At 50.9% G+C, this 13,069-nt stretch overlaps 1 protein-coding gene across 2 annotated transcripts in view; it reads left to right on the top strand.

The window, feature by feature from the left end:
* Positions 1–12,948, top strand: part of LRFN2 (leucine rich repeat and fibronectin type III domain containing 2) — a 193,594-nt gene extending 180,646 nt beyond the window's left edge. For both annotated transcript variants that reach the window (XM_017870167.1, XM_017870168.1), the window contains exon 3: positions 11,937–12,948. In XM_017870167.1, coding sequence (XP_017725656.1) covers positions 11,937–12,906 — 970 coding nt within the window. In that variant the 3' untranslated portion in view covers positions 12,907–12,948. The remainder of the gene's footprint in view (positions 1–11,936) is intronic.
* Positions 12,949–13,069: the final 121 nt, after the last annotated feature.

The raw sequence follows: 13,069 nt of genomic DNA, 5'->3' as shown, positions 1-13,069 counted from the left end.
TGGTAGAGACGGGGTTTCACCGTGTTAGCTAGGATGGTCTCGATCTCCTGACCTCGTGATCCGCCCGTCTCGGCCTCCCAAAATGCTGGGATTACAGGCTTGAGCCACCGCGCCCGGCCAGAAAGTAAATTTTTAATTCTAATCAATTATTATTAATTTGAAGTTAAATGTAAATGACCACATGCAACTACTATATTGGGCAGTGCAGTGTGGAACATTCACTTCATTTACAAGTTCAGCCAATGTTTTCAAGGGCCTACGCTGTGCCAACTATCATTCTAGGTGTTGGGAAAATATCAGTAAACAAAACAGGTAAAAACAAAACAAAACAAAACAGCCCAAAAAACTCTGACCTCAGGGAGCTGACATTCTAGTAGACAGAGAGAAAGAAAGGCAACTAACAGTAATCATAATAAATCAATGATATTGTCTGTTGGGCAATAAAAGTGCACTGGGGCGAAATGGAGTGGAGTGACAAGCCTAAGGAAGCCCCCAGTGTTGAAAAGATGATCTGGGATGGCCTCTCTGAGAACGTGACATTGGAACAGATACCTGAAAGAGGCAAAGCAGCTAGCATATAAATATCTGGAGGAAGAGCGTCCAGGCAGAGGGAACAGCCAGTGTGAAAGTCCTGAGGCAGAAGCCCCCTTGGCAGATGTGAGAAGCAGCAGGGAGCCCAGGTTGTAGAGTGAGAATGAGGAGTAGAAGGAGACAAAACCCAAGAAGGGAGGGGCAGATCACCTGGGGCCTGTGAGCCGTTTGAGGACTTTGACTACATGAGGTGGGCTTCTCTGGGGGCAGGAGCAGGGTTGAGCGAGAAAGACAGGCTCTGACCTGGGTTTTAACAGGATCCCTCTGACCACTGGCAGAGAAGAGGCTGGGGGATGGGAGCAAGGAAGGACACCCAGACCCAGAGGCCAACTCAACAGGGGCTGATGTCAACCCTGCCTGCTGTCTCAGGGGCCGTGGAAGTGGATGTCTGGGTACACCTGAGGATTGAGGCAATGGTTGGGGTGCTCTGTCTCAGAGTCTCAATCTTATTGAAAGGAATGTGGCCCCTTCACTCACTGAGAGGCTAAAGTAACTGCCAGTAAGGCAGGGGTGCTTCGGGGCATTTGTGGAAGCTCCATATTCTCAGGAGCCACAAGGGCAGAAGAGCAGGGACAGAGGCCGGCCCCCAACCCCAGGCCTCTGGTCCCTGGCCCCAACTGGAAGATCAGAGGCTTCCGATCCTTGGAGCCCTCACTGAGTCACACCAGCTCCATGATCATCCCACTCTAAAGAAAAGACATGTGCCTTCCCCCATTATCACTCAGGACCTGGTGCTTAGGGAAGGCCAACATTTGGCACTAGTCACCAGTGGGGTCTACAACTTGTACTGGTAATTCTAACTACTCTGATCTCTAGGCCAGAAACAGCAAATATGAGACACAGTCTCCAGAGGACTCTGTCCCACTGAGTCTAAACACAACCTCAGGATCCTTAACACTAGCACCCAGCAGCCAATGCTCAGAGTTGGAACACAAGAGTGAACATACTTGCAAGAACCTGGCTCCTAGCTGCTACCTTGGCAACTTCATTTCCTACTACTCTCCCTTTCCATCTCTCTGTTCCAGCCTCACTGTCCTCCTCACTGTTTCTACCTCGAGGCCGTTGTACTGGCACTTCCCTCCTGCCTGGAAACTCTGCCCATGGATATCCACATGGTTCCCTCACTTTCCTCAGACCTCCCAGGAGCGTGTGTCCTGAAGTAGAGAGACTGCCCTCCTTATTCACTGGAGTCCCATTTCCAACCCTAATTAGCTATGTGAGCCCATGGCAGTTCAGCTGACCGCTGCCTCTAAAACAGCAGCACAATTATTAGATGTACTTCCCAGGGTTATTGTGAACATGAATTGAGGAAATGTGAAAGTGCTGGGTTCAATCATGGCTGAGCATGAACCTCTCTGTGAGAGCTTAGTCATGTCACTTAATTTCTCGGAGCCTCGATTTTCTCATCCATAATGATAATAAGACTAGTACCTCCCTCACAGGATTTCCCCAGATTAAATTAACTAATACATGGAAAATATTCAGAACAGTATTTGACATATAGTAAGTGCTTAATAAATGTTAGCTATCATTGTAAAGTAATGCAGGTAATTTTTTTCTTTTTAAATTGCTGGCAAACAGTTGGCTTACTCCAAGACTCGCCTCCTGCTAAATCCTGATTCTGCTCAATTCAATTCAGTATAAAACAGCATAGGGAAGATCATGCTCTGTGGCCTGGCTGACCTGGCTCAGCCACTTTCCAGCTGTGTGAGCTTGAGCAGGCGTTCTATCTGCCTGAGCCTTAGTTTCTTCATCTGTGATATGGGGTAATTATTCCCACCTCACACAGTCAGTGTGCAGAATCAAAGAGATTCTGCCTGTCAAGTTCCTGGCACATAGTAAGTACTCAATAAATTGTATGCAGGATGGAACCACACTCATCTCCTCTACTCCCTTGCAGCTCATGCATGAAAGCAAACAGGGGCTTGCAGGAAGAGAGAGAATCTGGGAGTAAGGGCTGCTTGGCTTGGTTTAATGAGGCCATGTCATGTAGTCTGAGATCTCAAGGCTAGCCAGAGAGGGTGGCAAGCCAGTGGTTCTGTGAAGAGCCAGTAATGAGGACACTGAGCCAGCGGGGTGGGGTGAGGGAAGCTTGATGTGGCCATTCCAAATTAGTGCTGAGGCTCAGCAGGCAGCCATGGTGCATCACTGATGGAGGGAGGAGAGGACAGAGCACCTAGAAAGGCGTGGTGCTAGGGGAGCAGAGGGAAGGCTGGAGGCTGGAGGAATTATGCAGATACAAGAGGTGGTATTTGTTGACAACTCCAGGAAGGCAAGGATTTCTTGTATAGGCACCAGCACCAATGTCTTCCTCTTACACAAACACACACACATTCACCCTGTCTCTCACACACCTACCTACTACGTAGCAAATTCCTCAGGCTCACTTCATCTTACCTGCAGTTGTCTGTTAGTCAGGGGAGGCAGCTGCTGTTGCAAAGAATTGCCATAATGTAAAGGCTCAAGCAGAATCAAATTTGATTTCTCACTGTCCTAACAGTCCAGAGCGGTGTACCAGGTTACCAGGAGACCTTCCTCATGGGAGACCTAGGTACCCGTATGTACCTCCCTCCAGGCCTTGTCATCCTGCCCCAGGGTCCAGCTGGCAGAAGGAAAGGGGAGTGTGGGGAAGGCATCCTGACCTACTGAAGGCCTGGCCCAGAGATGGCACAGATCATCTGGCACAGATCATCTGGCACAGATGACATCCTCCACATCCCTTTAGCCAGAAAGGGTCACATGGGCATACTAGCTGCAAGAGAGACTAGCGAGTGTAGCCTAAATGGGAAGTCATGAGAGAGGGGGAGAGTGGGGTTTGGTAGTCAGCCCACAGGCTCTTCCTGGAGGCCGAGGCCCAGGCAGAAACTCCCACTCCATTCCCATTGCTATTTCTGAGGCCCAAATGACTTTTCTGGGGGGCAAACTCTGTTCCATTAGAAAAGAGGAGGCTCAGTCTGCAGGAGAGGTCACACAAGAAATCACCTCAGTCGTTTCAGAGGATGTGGGAGCCTCTGGGGGTGGTGGGGTTAGGGGGTTGGTTGAAAGAGGGGCAGGGGCAGAACAATGACTAACATTGCCTAGGACCAGGACCCCTTATTGCCACATACATGTGAACACCTACACTCTGACATACACTCACAAATACCCATACATTCAGCTGACAAATGATACTTCTTAGACACACATCTTCTCGCACACAGGCCTACACAATCATATACCCCAAACACATACGTATATGCACATCCATGAAAGGTTTTCAGGAGCCCTTGAAGTAAGCCTCAAGGGTACAGAAAAAATACCTCTCCAGACTGGGTGCTGTAATCCCAGCACTTTAGGAGGCCAAGGAGGGCGGATCACCTGAGGTCAGGAGTTCGAGACCAGCCTGGCCAACATGGCGAAACCCCATCTCTACTAAAAATACAAAAATTAGCCAGGTATGGTGGTGCATGCCTGTAATTTCAGCTACTCAGGAGGCTGAGGCAGGAGAATTGCTTAAGCCTGGGAAGCAGAAGTTGTAGTGATCCAAGATCATGCCATTGCACTCCAGCCTGGGTGACAGACTAAGACTCCGTCTCAAAAAAAAAAAAAAAAAAAAAAAAAAGGAAAATACTTCTCCAGAAAGATGTCCTCAGAACCAGCCAGTGTCTGAGAATTCACCATTAGCTAGCCCTTGAATATTAGATAAGAATCCCTCACATATGTTTAGGACCTAACATTTTGCAAAGCACTCTTGCACTCACTGCCTAACCATAGGGCAAATATTTACTCAGCATTGACTGTAGGCCAGACATCATGATCAGCAGTAGAAATACAAAGAGGAATAAGACATAGTTCCAGTCCTCAAGGGAAAGGTGTACATGAACAACCCCTAGGGCTTTAACAGGGGACTGTAGGAGGGTTGTGGGAGAAGGGAGAGAAAAGACAGCTCTGGTGAGGTCGGAGGTAATTTATGAGTCAGGCCTTAAAAGATGAGATCACCCAGTGGAGAAAGATACGATGCTAAGGAAGAGGGACCACTGTGTGCAATGGGATCAAGATGGCTTACTGGGGGAGTGATGAGTGATTTCAAGAGGCTGGTAAATTGTTTCCTACAGCTGGAGTTTCACTAGATGCAGCCAAGATGTGCTGCTGCTGACATGAAGAGATGATCATCTTTTCCCAAAGTGAAAGGAAATAAGTTAATAAATAGAATGTTTTCAACAATGTAAAGGTTATCTCCTTGTGTCATTCAGGATTCAGTCAGAAAAAAAAAGAACATTTTAGGTCTTTTGAAAGAGGGAATTCAGGCCGGGCGCCGTGGCTCACACCTGTAATCCTAGCACTTTGGGAGGCTAAGGCGGGCAGATTGCCTGAGCTCAGAAGTTCGAGACCACCCTGGGCAACATGGTGAATCCCTGTCTCTACTCAATACAAAAAATCAGCCGGGCTTGGTGGCATGTGCCTGTAGTCCCAGTTACTTGGGAGGCTGAGGCACAAGAATGGCTTGAAACCTGGAGGCGGAGGTTGCAGTGATCTGAGAGATCGCACCACTGCACTTCAGCTTGGGCTACAGAGTGAGACTCTGTATCAAAAAAAAAAAAAAAAAAAAAAGAGAGAGAGAGAGCGAGAAAGAGAATTCAGTACAGGGTTTGGATTTTAGGGATGATGGAGCTGCTCAGAGGTCAACAACAGGTGGGGACAGTGGGTACAGGAGCAGTGGGTGGGGGGCAGGACAGGGAGGCACTATAGAGATTAGCAACAGCCGGGAGCCACCGCCACCCACCCATCCCCATCCAAGGCTGGAAGGACACAGGAGGAGATGGTATGGCCAGTGACTAAGATCCTAATGTGTCTAGCAGGAGCTGGAACCCTGGCAGCTGGAATCACAGAGGAGATTCAGTGTCTGACAGGGTGAAACCACTTGGAGATGAAAAAGTAGAAGAGATACCTGGCTTCTTCCCTCTTCCGGCCCTCCAGTCTCTCTCCAGTGTCTCCATTGGCCACCTCCACCTGGCAGCCTGAGGGCTCGGAAACCTGGGAACAGGCAAGGTAGCCTGGGAAATGTAGTTCCCCACAGAGCAGAGGCAAGCAGGTGAAAGGCGGAGAACAGATTCAAGAGCCCACAGTAGAATAACAGTATGCGCCTGTGATTTCATAGACCTCTGGTATCAACTGTAGATTTGTGTGCTAGGGTTAAACTGAATGAACAGTGCCAAAATAATATTAACAGAAAAAGAAAGAAAAAGAAAAACAATCCAGAGGCAGTCACTTAGGTTTGTTTTGTGTTTCCTGAGTAAGTGCTTGGGATTGCAGTTTCAAATTGTCTTTTAGAGTGTGTGAGCTTAATTAAATTTAACGCATTGGAACAGCTTAACTTAAAATAGCAATTCATGTTTTCTGCTAACAGAGATGTTGGTAGTTTACATGATGAAAAGAAATCTCTCAGGATTTCAGGGACGTGTTTTTCACCGAGAGGCCCACGACTGACCTGATGGTTGAGCCATTTATTGTCTATTGTCCCTCGGGATCCACTCTCCCCTCCTCTGCCTTGCTCTGCACTCTGGAAGCCTGACCTGCATGTGCCTGTGAACCTGGCTTTTAGTTTGGTTCAGCCATGCAGAGCAGCAGCAGCAGGTCGGCGGCAGAGAAGAGTGAGGTCCGGTTACTTGAGGTCTGGCGCCCACCCTGTGAGGTTGCCCCTGGCAGCTTCTGTCTCTCAACCAAATTCTCTAAACCAGTGTGCATCAGTGGAGGGTGACTTTGCCCCCAGAGGTCACTGGGCAATGCTTGGAGACATTTTAGCTTGTCACACTGTGGGTGTATTCTGGCATCTGGCGGGTGGAGCCCAGGGGTGTCCTGGGATTGTCCTCCTACGATGCAGAGAACAGCCCTACACAACCAAGACATAGTCAGCCAAAGTGTCAACAGTGGCGAGGCTGAGAAAACCTGCACTAGCCCAGGGATCCTCAAGCTATTCATTGTGAAGGAGCAGCTTCAATTTTCCCCACTCTGTTGCAGGCCAGTGCTTTTGTAAGACTAGAACTAAGTTATCAGAAATAATCATCATGCACTTGAATGTGACAACCAATGCCAAATTGCTATAAAGCCTTAATGCTTACTCTTGACTTCTGTAGTGTCTGATCATGGAGCAGGAACAAAGTGTCCACGGGCCGGCAGCCATCTGTGAACCACACTACGAGTAGCACTGGCCTACATGCTTCTCTCTCCTGGGGGTGTGGCAGAGGCAACAGCTCGGCTCTTGGCTGCTATTAGCTCTGGTTTCTTGCACATTCCCTTGTGATCCCCCATAACCTCTTGCCTCTTTACAATTAGTCCCTTGATAAATAAGGTCTTTAAGGCCGGGCGCGGTGGCTCAAGCCTGTAATCCCAGCACTTGGGGAGGCCGAGGCGGGTGGATCACAAGGTCAGGAGATCGAGACCATCCTGGCTAACACGGTGAACTCCCGTCTCTACTAAAAAATACAAAAAACTAGCCGGGCGAGGTGGCAGGCGCCTGTAGTCCCAGCTACTCCGAAGGCTGAGGGCAGGAGAATGGCGGGAAAACCCGGGAGGCGGGAGCTTGCAGCGAGCTGAGATCTGGCCAGTGCACTCCAGCTTGGGTGACAGAGGCGAGACTCCTGTCTCATAAAAAAAAAAAAAAAAAAAAAAAAAAAAAAAAAAAAAAAAAAATAAGGTCTTTAATTATCCTTCTAGGAAGTGCCATCTGCCCGTTCAGGCCCTGGCTGATTCTGCAGTGTTTTCCTACCTGGGCAAGTTTTTGAGAATGTGGGCAGCGTTAGAGGCTATGTGGGTAGAAGGACAACAATGTGACAGCAGCCTGGTTTTGGAGCCCAGCTAAAGAGCTTGCACTGTCTCTTGTAGACCATAGTCAGCACTGGAAGCATCTCAGCAGGCAGGGGACACAGCCAGAGCTGTGTTTTAGGTGGCGCACTCGAGATGGTGTAGTGCTGAGAATGCACTTTCAGGGAGCACAATCTGTGGCAGAGAGCCTGACTGGAGGTTGCTGAGTCCATCCCGACCAGAAATGGAGAGCCCTAAGCTAACACTGCATGTGGAGTTGGAAGGCAGAGGGTGTTCAAAAGGTAGAATCTATCAGCCAGAGTGATGAGTTGTGAGCAGGAGTGAAGGGGGAAATCCAGGCTCCCCAGATACAGCTTGGAGGATCAGTGGATGGTTTCATAGGGTTGGATGATGAGATGGACAGGGGGACACAGGTCAGAGATGAATTCTCTATCTTTCACTAGAGTGCCCATTTCCTGTGACTTTCTCATGCAGTTTGTCTGTTGGCTGCCTGGAGGCACGAGTGGTCTTGCTTTTAAGAGGTGTGGGCTCTGGGTCCCAGTGGACCTGATCTGGTCTCAGCCCCATCATTCCTCCAAGGGAAAGTTCAAACTGTTTAGCTTCCTCCTTCTCTAAATGGTAATAACTTCCTCAGAGGGTTGTCAGGATCTTAAATGAGATAAGGCATGTAAACATGCCAGCACAATAGGCGAATACTGGTTATTATTGTTATTAGAAAAGGCAAACTTGACCTTGCCAGCTAGGGGTGTTTTGAGTTAGCTGGCTCTGGCTCTCCTTAAGTCACCCCAGCTCCTCCTACTGCCACACACACACACACACACACACACACACACACGCAGCAGAGGAATCAGGAGCTGCTTTCTGCCTTTCTGCTCTTCATCCTGGCAGGCTTTTCCTGCTGGCCTTGTTTCTGATGGGCCAGTTACAGTGCAAAACTGTTCCAGACCTGACCCTTCATCCAGGTGCCAGTGGCCCGCCAAGAATCAGCCTTGCCTTGTTACACCTCCATCAGCAGCACAGCCCAATTGCAGCTTCACCACATTAGGAGGTGGCTTCATCACATTATGATTTTCTCTGAGTTTGGGAGCAAAGGGGAGTTGGGGAGGCCAGGCAGGTTTCTACACAAAGTTGCCCAGGAAGGGCAGGTAGATGGGGCAGTGTCTGAGAGGCAGCATGGCCCAGTGGTCAGGTGCGGAGGCCCTGGAGCCAAACTGCCTGATTTGAATCCCACTCTGCCAACTTACTAGCTGGGCCTCCTTGGGCAGGTAGCTTAACCTTTCTGTGCTTCAGTTTCTTATCTGTTAAGTGAAAATGAGAATAACAATAACTGCCTCCCAACAATGTTAGGGAGTATTAAATGAGTCTTAATCCCCTTAAATATCTCACAATAGTGCCTGGCACAGAGTAAGCCCTCATGTTAGCTATTCTTATTTTGTTGCTATTAGTAGTAGTAGTAACAGTAGTAATAGTGTGGTCTGCTTCCCAGGAGAAGGCGGCTAAATATTGAGAAGATTTCTGGGCTTGTGGTACATCTTTGGTGTCCTGGGGTGGTTGTGTTCAATGCAATCATGAATGTGGAAACCTATGTTATACAACAGGTATTCAGTAAACAAGGGTGTCCATCCACCTCTCAAGTGGACGTGCTCTTATATCACTGTGACCCAGCAAAATGGTGGAACGCGGTGGTTCACAGCAGACTGAAGGTGGCCTCCCTGGGATTTAATCCCAGCTCCGCCATGTTATCTTTGCTTAACACTTCTGTACCTCTGTTTCCCCATCTGAAAAATTTGGATTATGATGGCAGCTGTGTCAGGGAGTTGCTGTAGGCCTAAGTGAGTTGGCATAGGGCACTTAAAACAGAGCATGACACACAGTTACCAGCTGGTGTTTGCTCTTGCTGCTGTCACTGTTCTGGGTGTGCTTAGCTCCTGCCTTCTCAACTTACATCATTAGCCCTGAGGGGAAAGGAATGAGGCCCTGGAGGACTCGAGTGTCACCTGCAGCGCTGGCCATACAGGGCTCCTTAGGCCCTGCCCAGCAGATGGCCCAGCAGTCAGGGCATCCTATCAGTAGAGGAGCATGAGCCACAGCAGGCTCTAAGCTGCTCCAGGGATGAACGTGGTTGACCAACCACAGGCTAGGGTGAACTTTTCACTGAAATGAGGAGAAATGCTTCCATGTCTGTCACACAGTAAGGAACAAGCCCAGACCATGGACCCAGAAGCTAGTGTTAAAAGTCTCAACTGCTGTATACTAGCAGTCCAAGCTGTGTGACCTCAGGCAAATCACTTACCCTCTCTGAGTCTCGGCCATTTCTTCTCTGTGAAATGGGAGTACTGATCACTGCCTTTACAGGACTGTCATGATGCCCAGGTGAAACTGGCTCTGAAGTCTTCAGATAGACCTGTGGGGCTGGCTGCAGTGTCCTTGCTGGATCCACCCCTCCTAACCCCTCTGGCCTCTTCTGCCCCAAACACTGTGCTAGGGGTGGGGCTCTGCATTAGTCCATTTTCACGCCGCTGATAAAGACATACATGAGACTGGATAATTTACATTAAAAAAAGAAAAAGGTTAAATGGACTCACAGTTCCACATGGCTGGGGAGGCCTCACAATCATGGCAAAAGGTGAAAGGCACGTCTTACCTGGCGGCAGACAAGAGAAGAGAGCTTGTGCAGGGAAACTCCCCTTTACAAAACCATCAGATCTCATGAGATTTATTCAATATCATGAGAATAGCATGGGAAAGACCCGTCCTCATGATTTAATTACCTCCCACCAGGTCCCTCCAACACGCATGAATGGTAGGAGCTACAATTCAAGATGAGATTTGGGTGGGGACACAGCCAGACCATATCAGTTGGGCCTTTGGGGCTCAATTCCCTCCAGTGTGGCTTCCCTAGCAAAAGAGCAGGTGGGCAGGTGAGGAGGGAGGCAGCAGCCACTGGGGTTGCCCACTGACGGGATGTCAATATCTGGCTGTCAGTTCCAGTCCTCTGTGTGAGGATCCCAGGTGGAAGTTTTCAGACTTCACTATTTCATATTTGATATCTTAATTAAGTTGCCCGGCTCCAGGTTTGAGGGGTTGATGGGAGCTGATAGAGCCCTTTCATTCTCAAGTAGTAGGGAATAGGAGAATGGGAGTGGAGGAAACACCAAGAAAGCTACACAGTGGTACCTTCAAGCCTGGGTATGTCTTCAGGAGTGTTTATGGAAGTGACACAGGCATCATCTCTGGAATCAGCAGAAGGCATACCTCAAAAAGGGTCTTAGAGTTCAGGGTGTGCATTCAGGCTTAACAAGGTCACAAGGTTCTAGAGTTTAGAGTGAGTAGGTCCAGGCAGGAGAGGATCAGCCACAATGTGGGGAGAGTGCTTCCCCATCAGACCCTCCCCTCAGGTGGAAGGAGCAGTTAAAGTCTTCTACTAAAGAAACTCTTCCGCTAGGTTTCCTGGCTGAGCCTGGGCTACTACAACTAGGACCAAGGAATCGTCCCTTTCTTCTGGGATGCAGAAGTGCCCCCCAGTCCTTAACACTGCACTGTCCCTCCACCCCTAAGCAGCAGGCCCCCTTCTCCTGCCTCCACTCCTCTTCTGCTTAGAGCCCCTCTCCCTCAGTCTGCAGCACCAAATGCTCTCCCTCCTGAGTCATGAGAAAGCCCTTTGGAGGTGAGGGTGGTGCTGGCCTCTCCAGGCAGGATCTTGTCTCTGACACAGCACAGCACCTGGTCCAGCAAGAAGGCTCAGAAAGTGTTGATGGGGATCCCTGTGAATCTCAGAGGTCACAGGAGGGCTGGAGCGAGCCTTGGAGTGGGCTGGCACAGGGTCAGGGCTGACCTCTCACCCCGCCCTTCCCAGAGACGGAGGGAATACTTGTAGCAGGTATGAGGGAGGGGGGCAGTGGGTGTCCCTTTGTATAATTTCTGCTTCTTCACACTTTAACCTCTCTGCCTCTCTGTCTCTCCCTCTGCCTGTCCCTGTGTGTCCTCTCAACTCTGCTTGAGTCTCTCCCCCTCCTCCTCTTTCCCTCCACCTCTAAATGCCTCCCCTTTTCTCTGCTTTCAACTACCCCCCTTCTCATTCCCTTCATCTTCATACTCATTGTCTTTTTGTGTTTTTGTTTCCATATATCTGGATTTTCTCTCACCCGGTCTCTGACACATTCTCCGTCTACACCTCTCCCTGACGCTCCATCCCTGAATCTCCCTCTCTCACCTTCCTTTCCACCCCAACCTGTCCCTTGGTTCCCTTGTCTGGGTCTCCCTCCTCACATCTCTTTCTTCTCATTTCCTACACCCTATTCCTGTCACCTGCCTGCCCCTGCCCCTCTCTCCCCCACCTCCTCTGTCTCTTCATCTCTCTTCTTCTGTGTCTCTTCACCCCTCTGTCCCTTTCTTTCCCTCTGCCCTATTCTCTCTGTGTCCCTGTGTGTGTCTTGGCCTCCTTCCCCCTCCCCCGTCACTCTATTTCTCCCTCTGTCCCCTCCCCCTCACCCTGTCCTTCCACCCCACCACCCCTCACTCTTTGTGTCCACCTCCCTCCCCAGGATGATCCCAGCCTCCAACAAGGCCTTCGTGGTCAACAACCTGGTGTCTGGGACTGGCTACGACTTGTGTGTGCTGGCCATGTGGGATGACACAGCCACAACACTCACGGCCACCAACATCGTGGGCTGCGCCCAGTTCTTCACCAAGGCTGACTACCCGCAGTGCCAGTCCATGCACAGCCAGATACTGGGCGGCACCATGATCCTAGTCATTGGAGGCATCATCGTGGCCACGCTGCTGGTCTTCATCGTCATCCTCATGGTGCGCTACAAGGTCTGCAATCACGAGGCCCCCAGTAAGATGGCAGCGGCCGTCAGCAATGTGTACTCGCAGACCAACGGCGCCCAGCCACCGCCTCCAAGCAGCGCACCTGCCGGGGCCCCGCCTCAGGGCCCGCCCAAGGTGGTGGTGCGCAACGAGCTCCTGGACTTCACCGCCAGCCTGGCCCGCGCCAGTGACTCCTCTTCCTCCAGCTCCCTGGGCAGTGGGGAGGCCGCGGGGCTGGGACGGGCCCCCTGGAGGCTCCCACCCTCCGCCCCACGCCCCAAGCCCAGCCTTGACCGCCTGATGGGGGCCTTCGCCTCCCTGGACCTCAAGAGTCAGAGAAAGGAGGAGCTGCTGGACTCCAGGACTCCAGCCGGGAGAGGGGCTGGGACGTCAGCCAGGGGCCACCACTCGGACCGAGAGCCACTGCTGGGGCCCCCCGCGGCCCGGGCCAGGAGCCTGCTCCCCTTGCCCTTGGAGGGCAAGGCCAAACGCAGTCACTCCTTCGACATGGGGGACTTTGCGGCTGCGGCGGCAGGAGGGGTAGTGCCCGGCGGCTACAGTCCCCCTCGGAGGGTCTCGAACATCTGGACGAAGCGCAGCCTCTCTGTCAACGGCATGCTCTTGCCCTTTGAGGAGAGTGACCTGGTGGGGGCCCGGGGGACTTTTGGCAGCTCCGAGTGGGTGATGGAGAGCACGGTCTAGGTGGGGGTGGGCATGCTCCCTTTCCTGCGTGCAGGGTGGGAGAAGAAGGGGAAAGAATCTCACTGGCAAGTGTTTGTGGAGTTTCCATGGTGATGTTTACATCCAGGGACAGTTTCGTCTCCCTGTCAATGGCCTCGTGTCCCCCCCCCCCCCCCCCCCCCCC

This window comes from Rhinopithecus bieti, unplaced genomic scaffold (genome assembly GCF_001698545.2).
Source record: "Rhinopithecus bieti isolate Rb0 unplaced genomic scaffold, ASM169854v2 scaffold_4553, whole genome shotgun sequence".
Lineage (NCBI taxonomy): Eukaryota > Metazoa > Chordata > Mammalia > Primates > Cercopithecidae > Rhinopithecus > Rhinopithecus bieti.
This window is presented reverse-complemented; position numbering and strand designations above follow the sequence as displayed.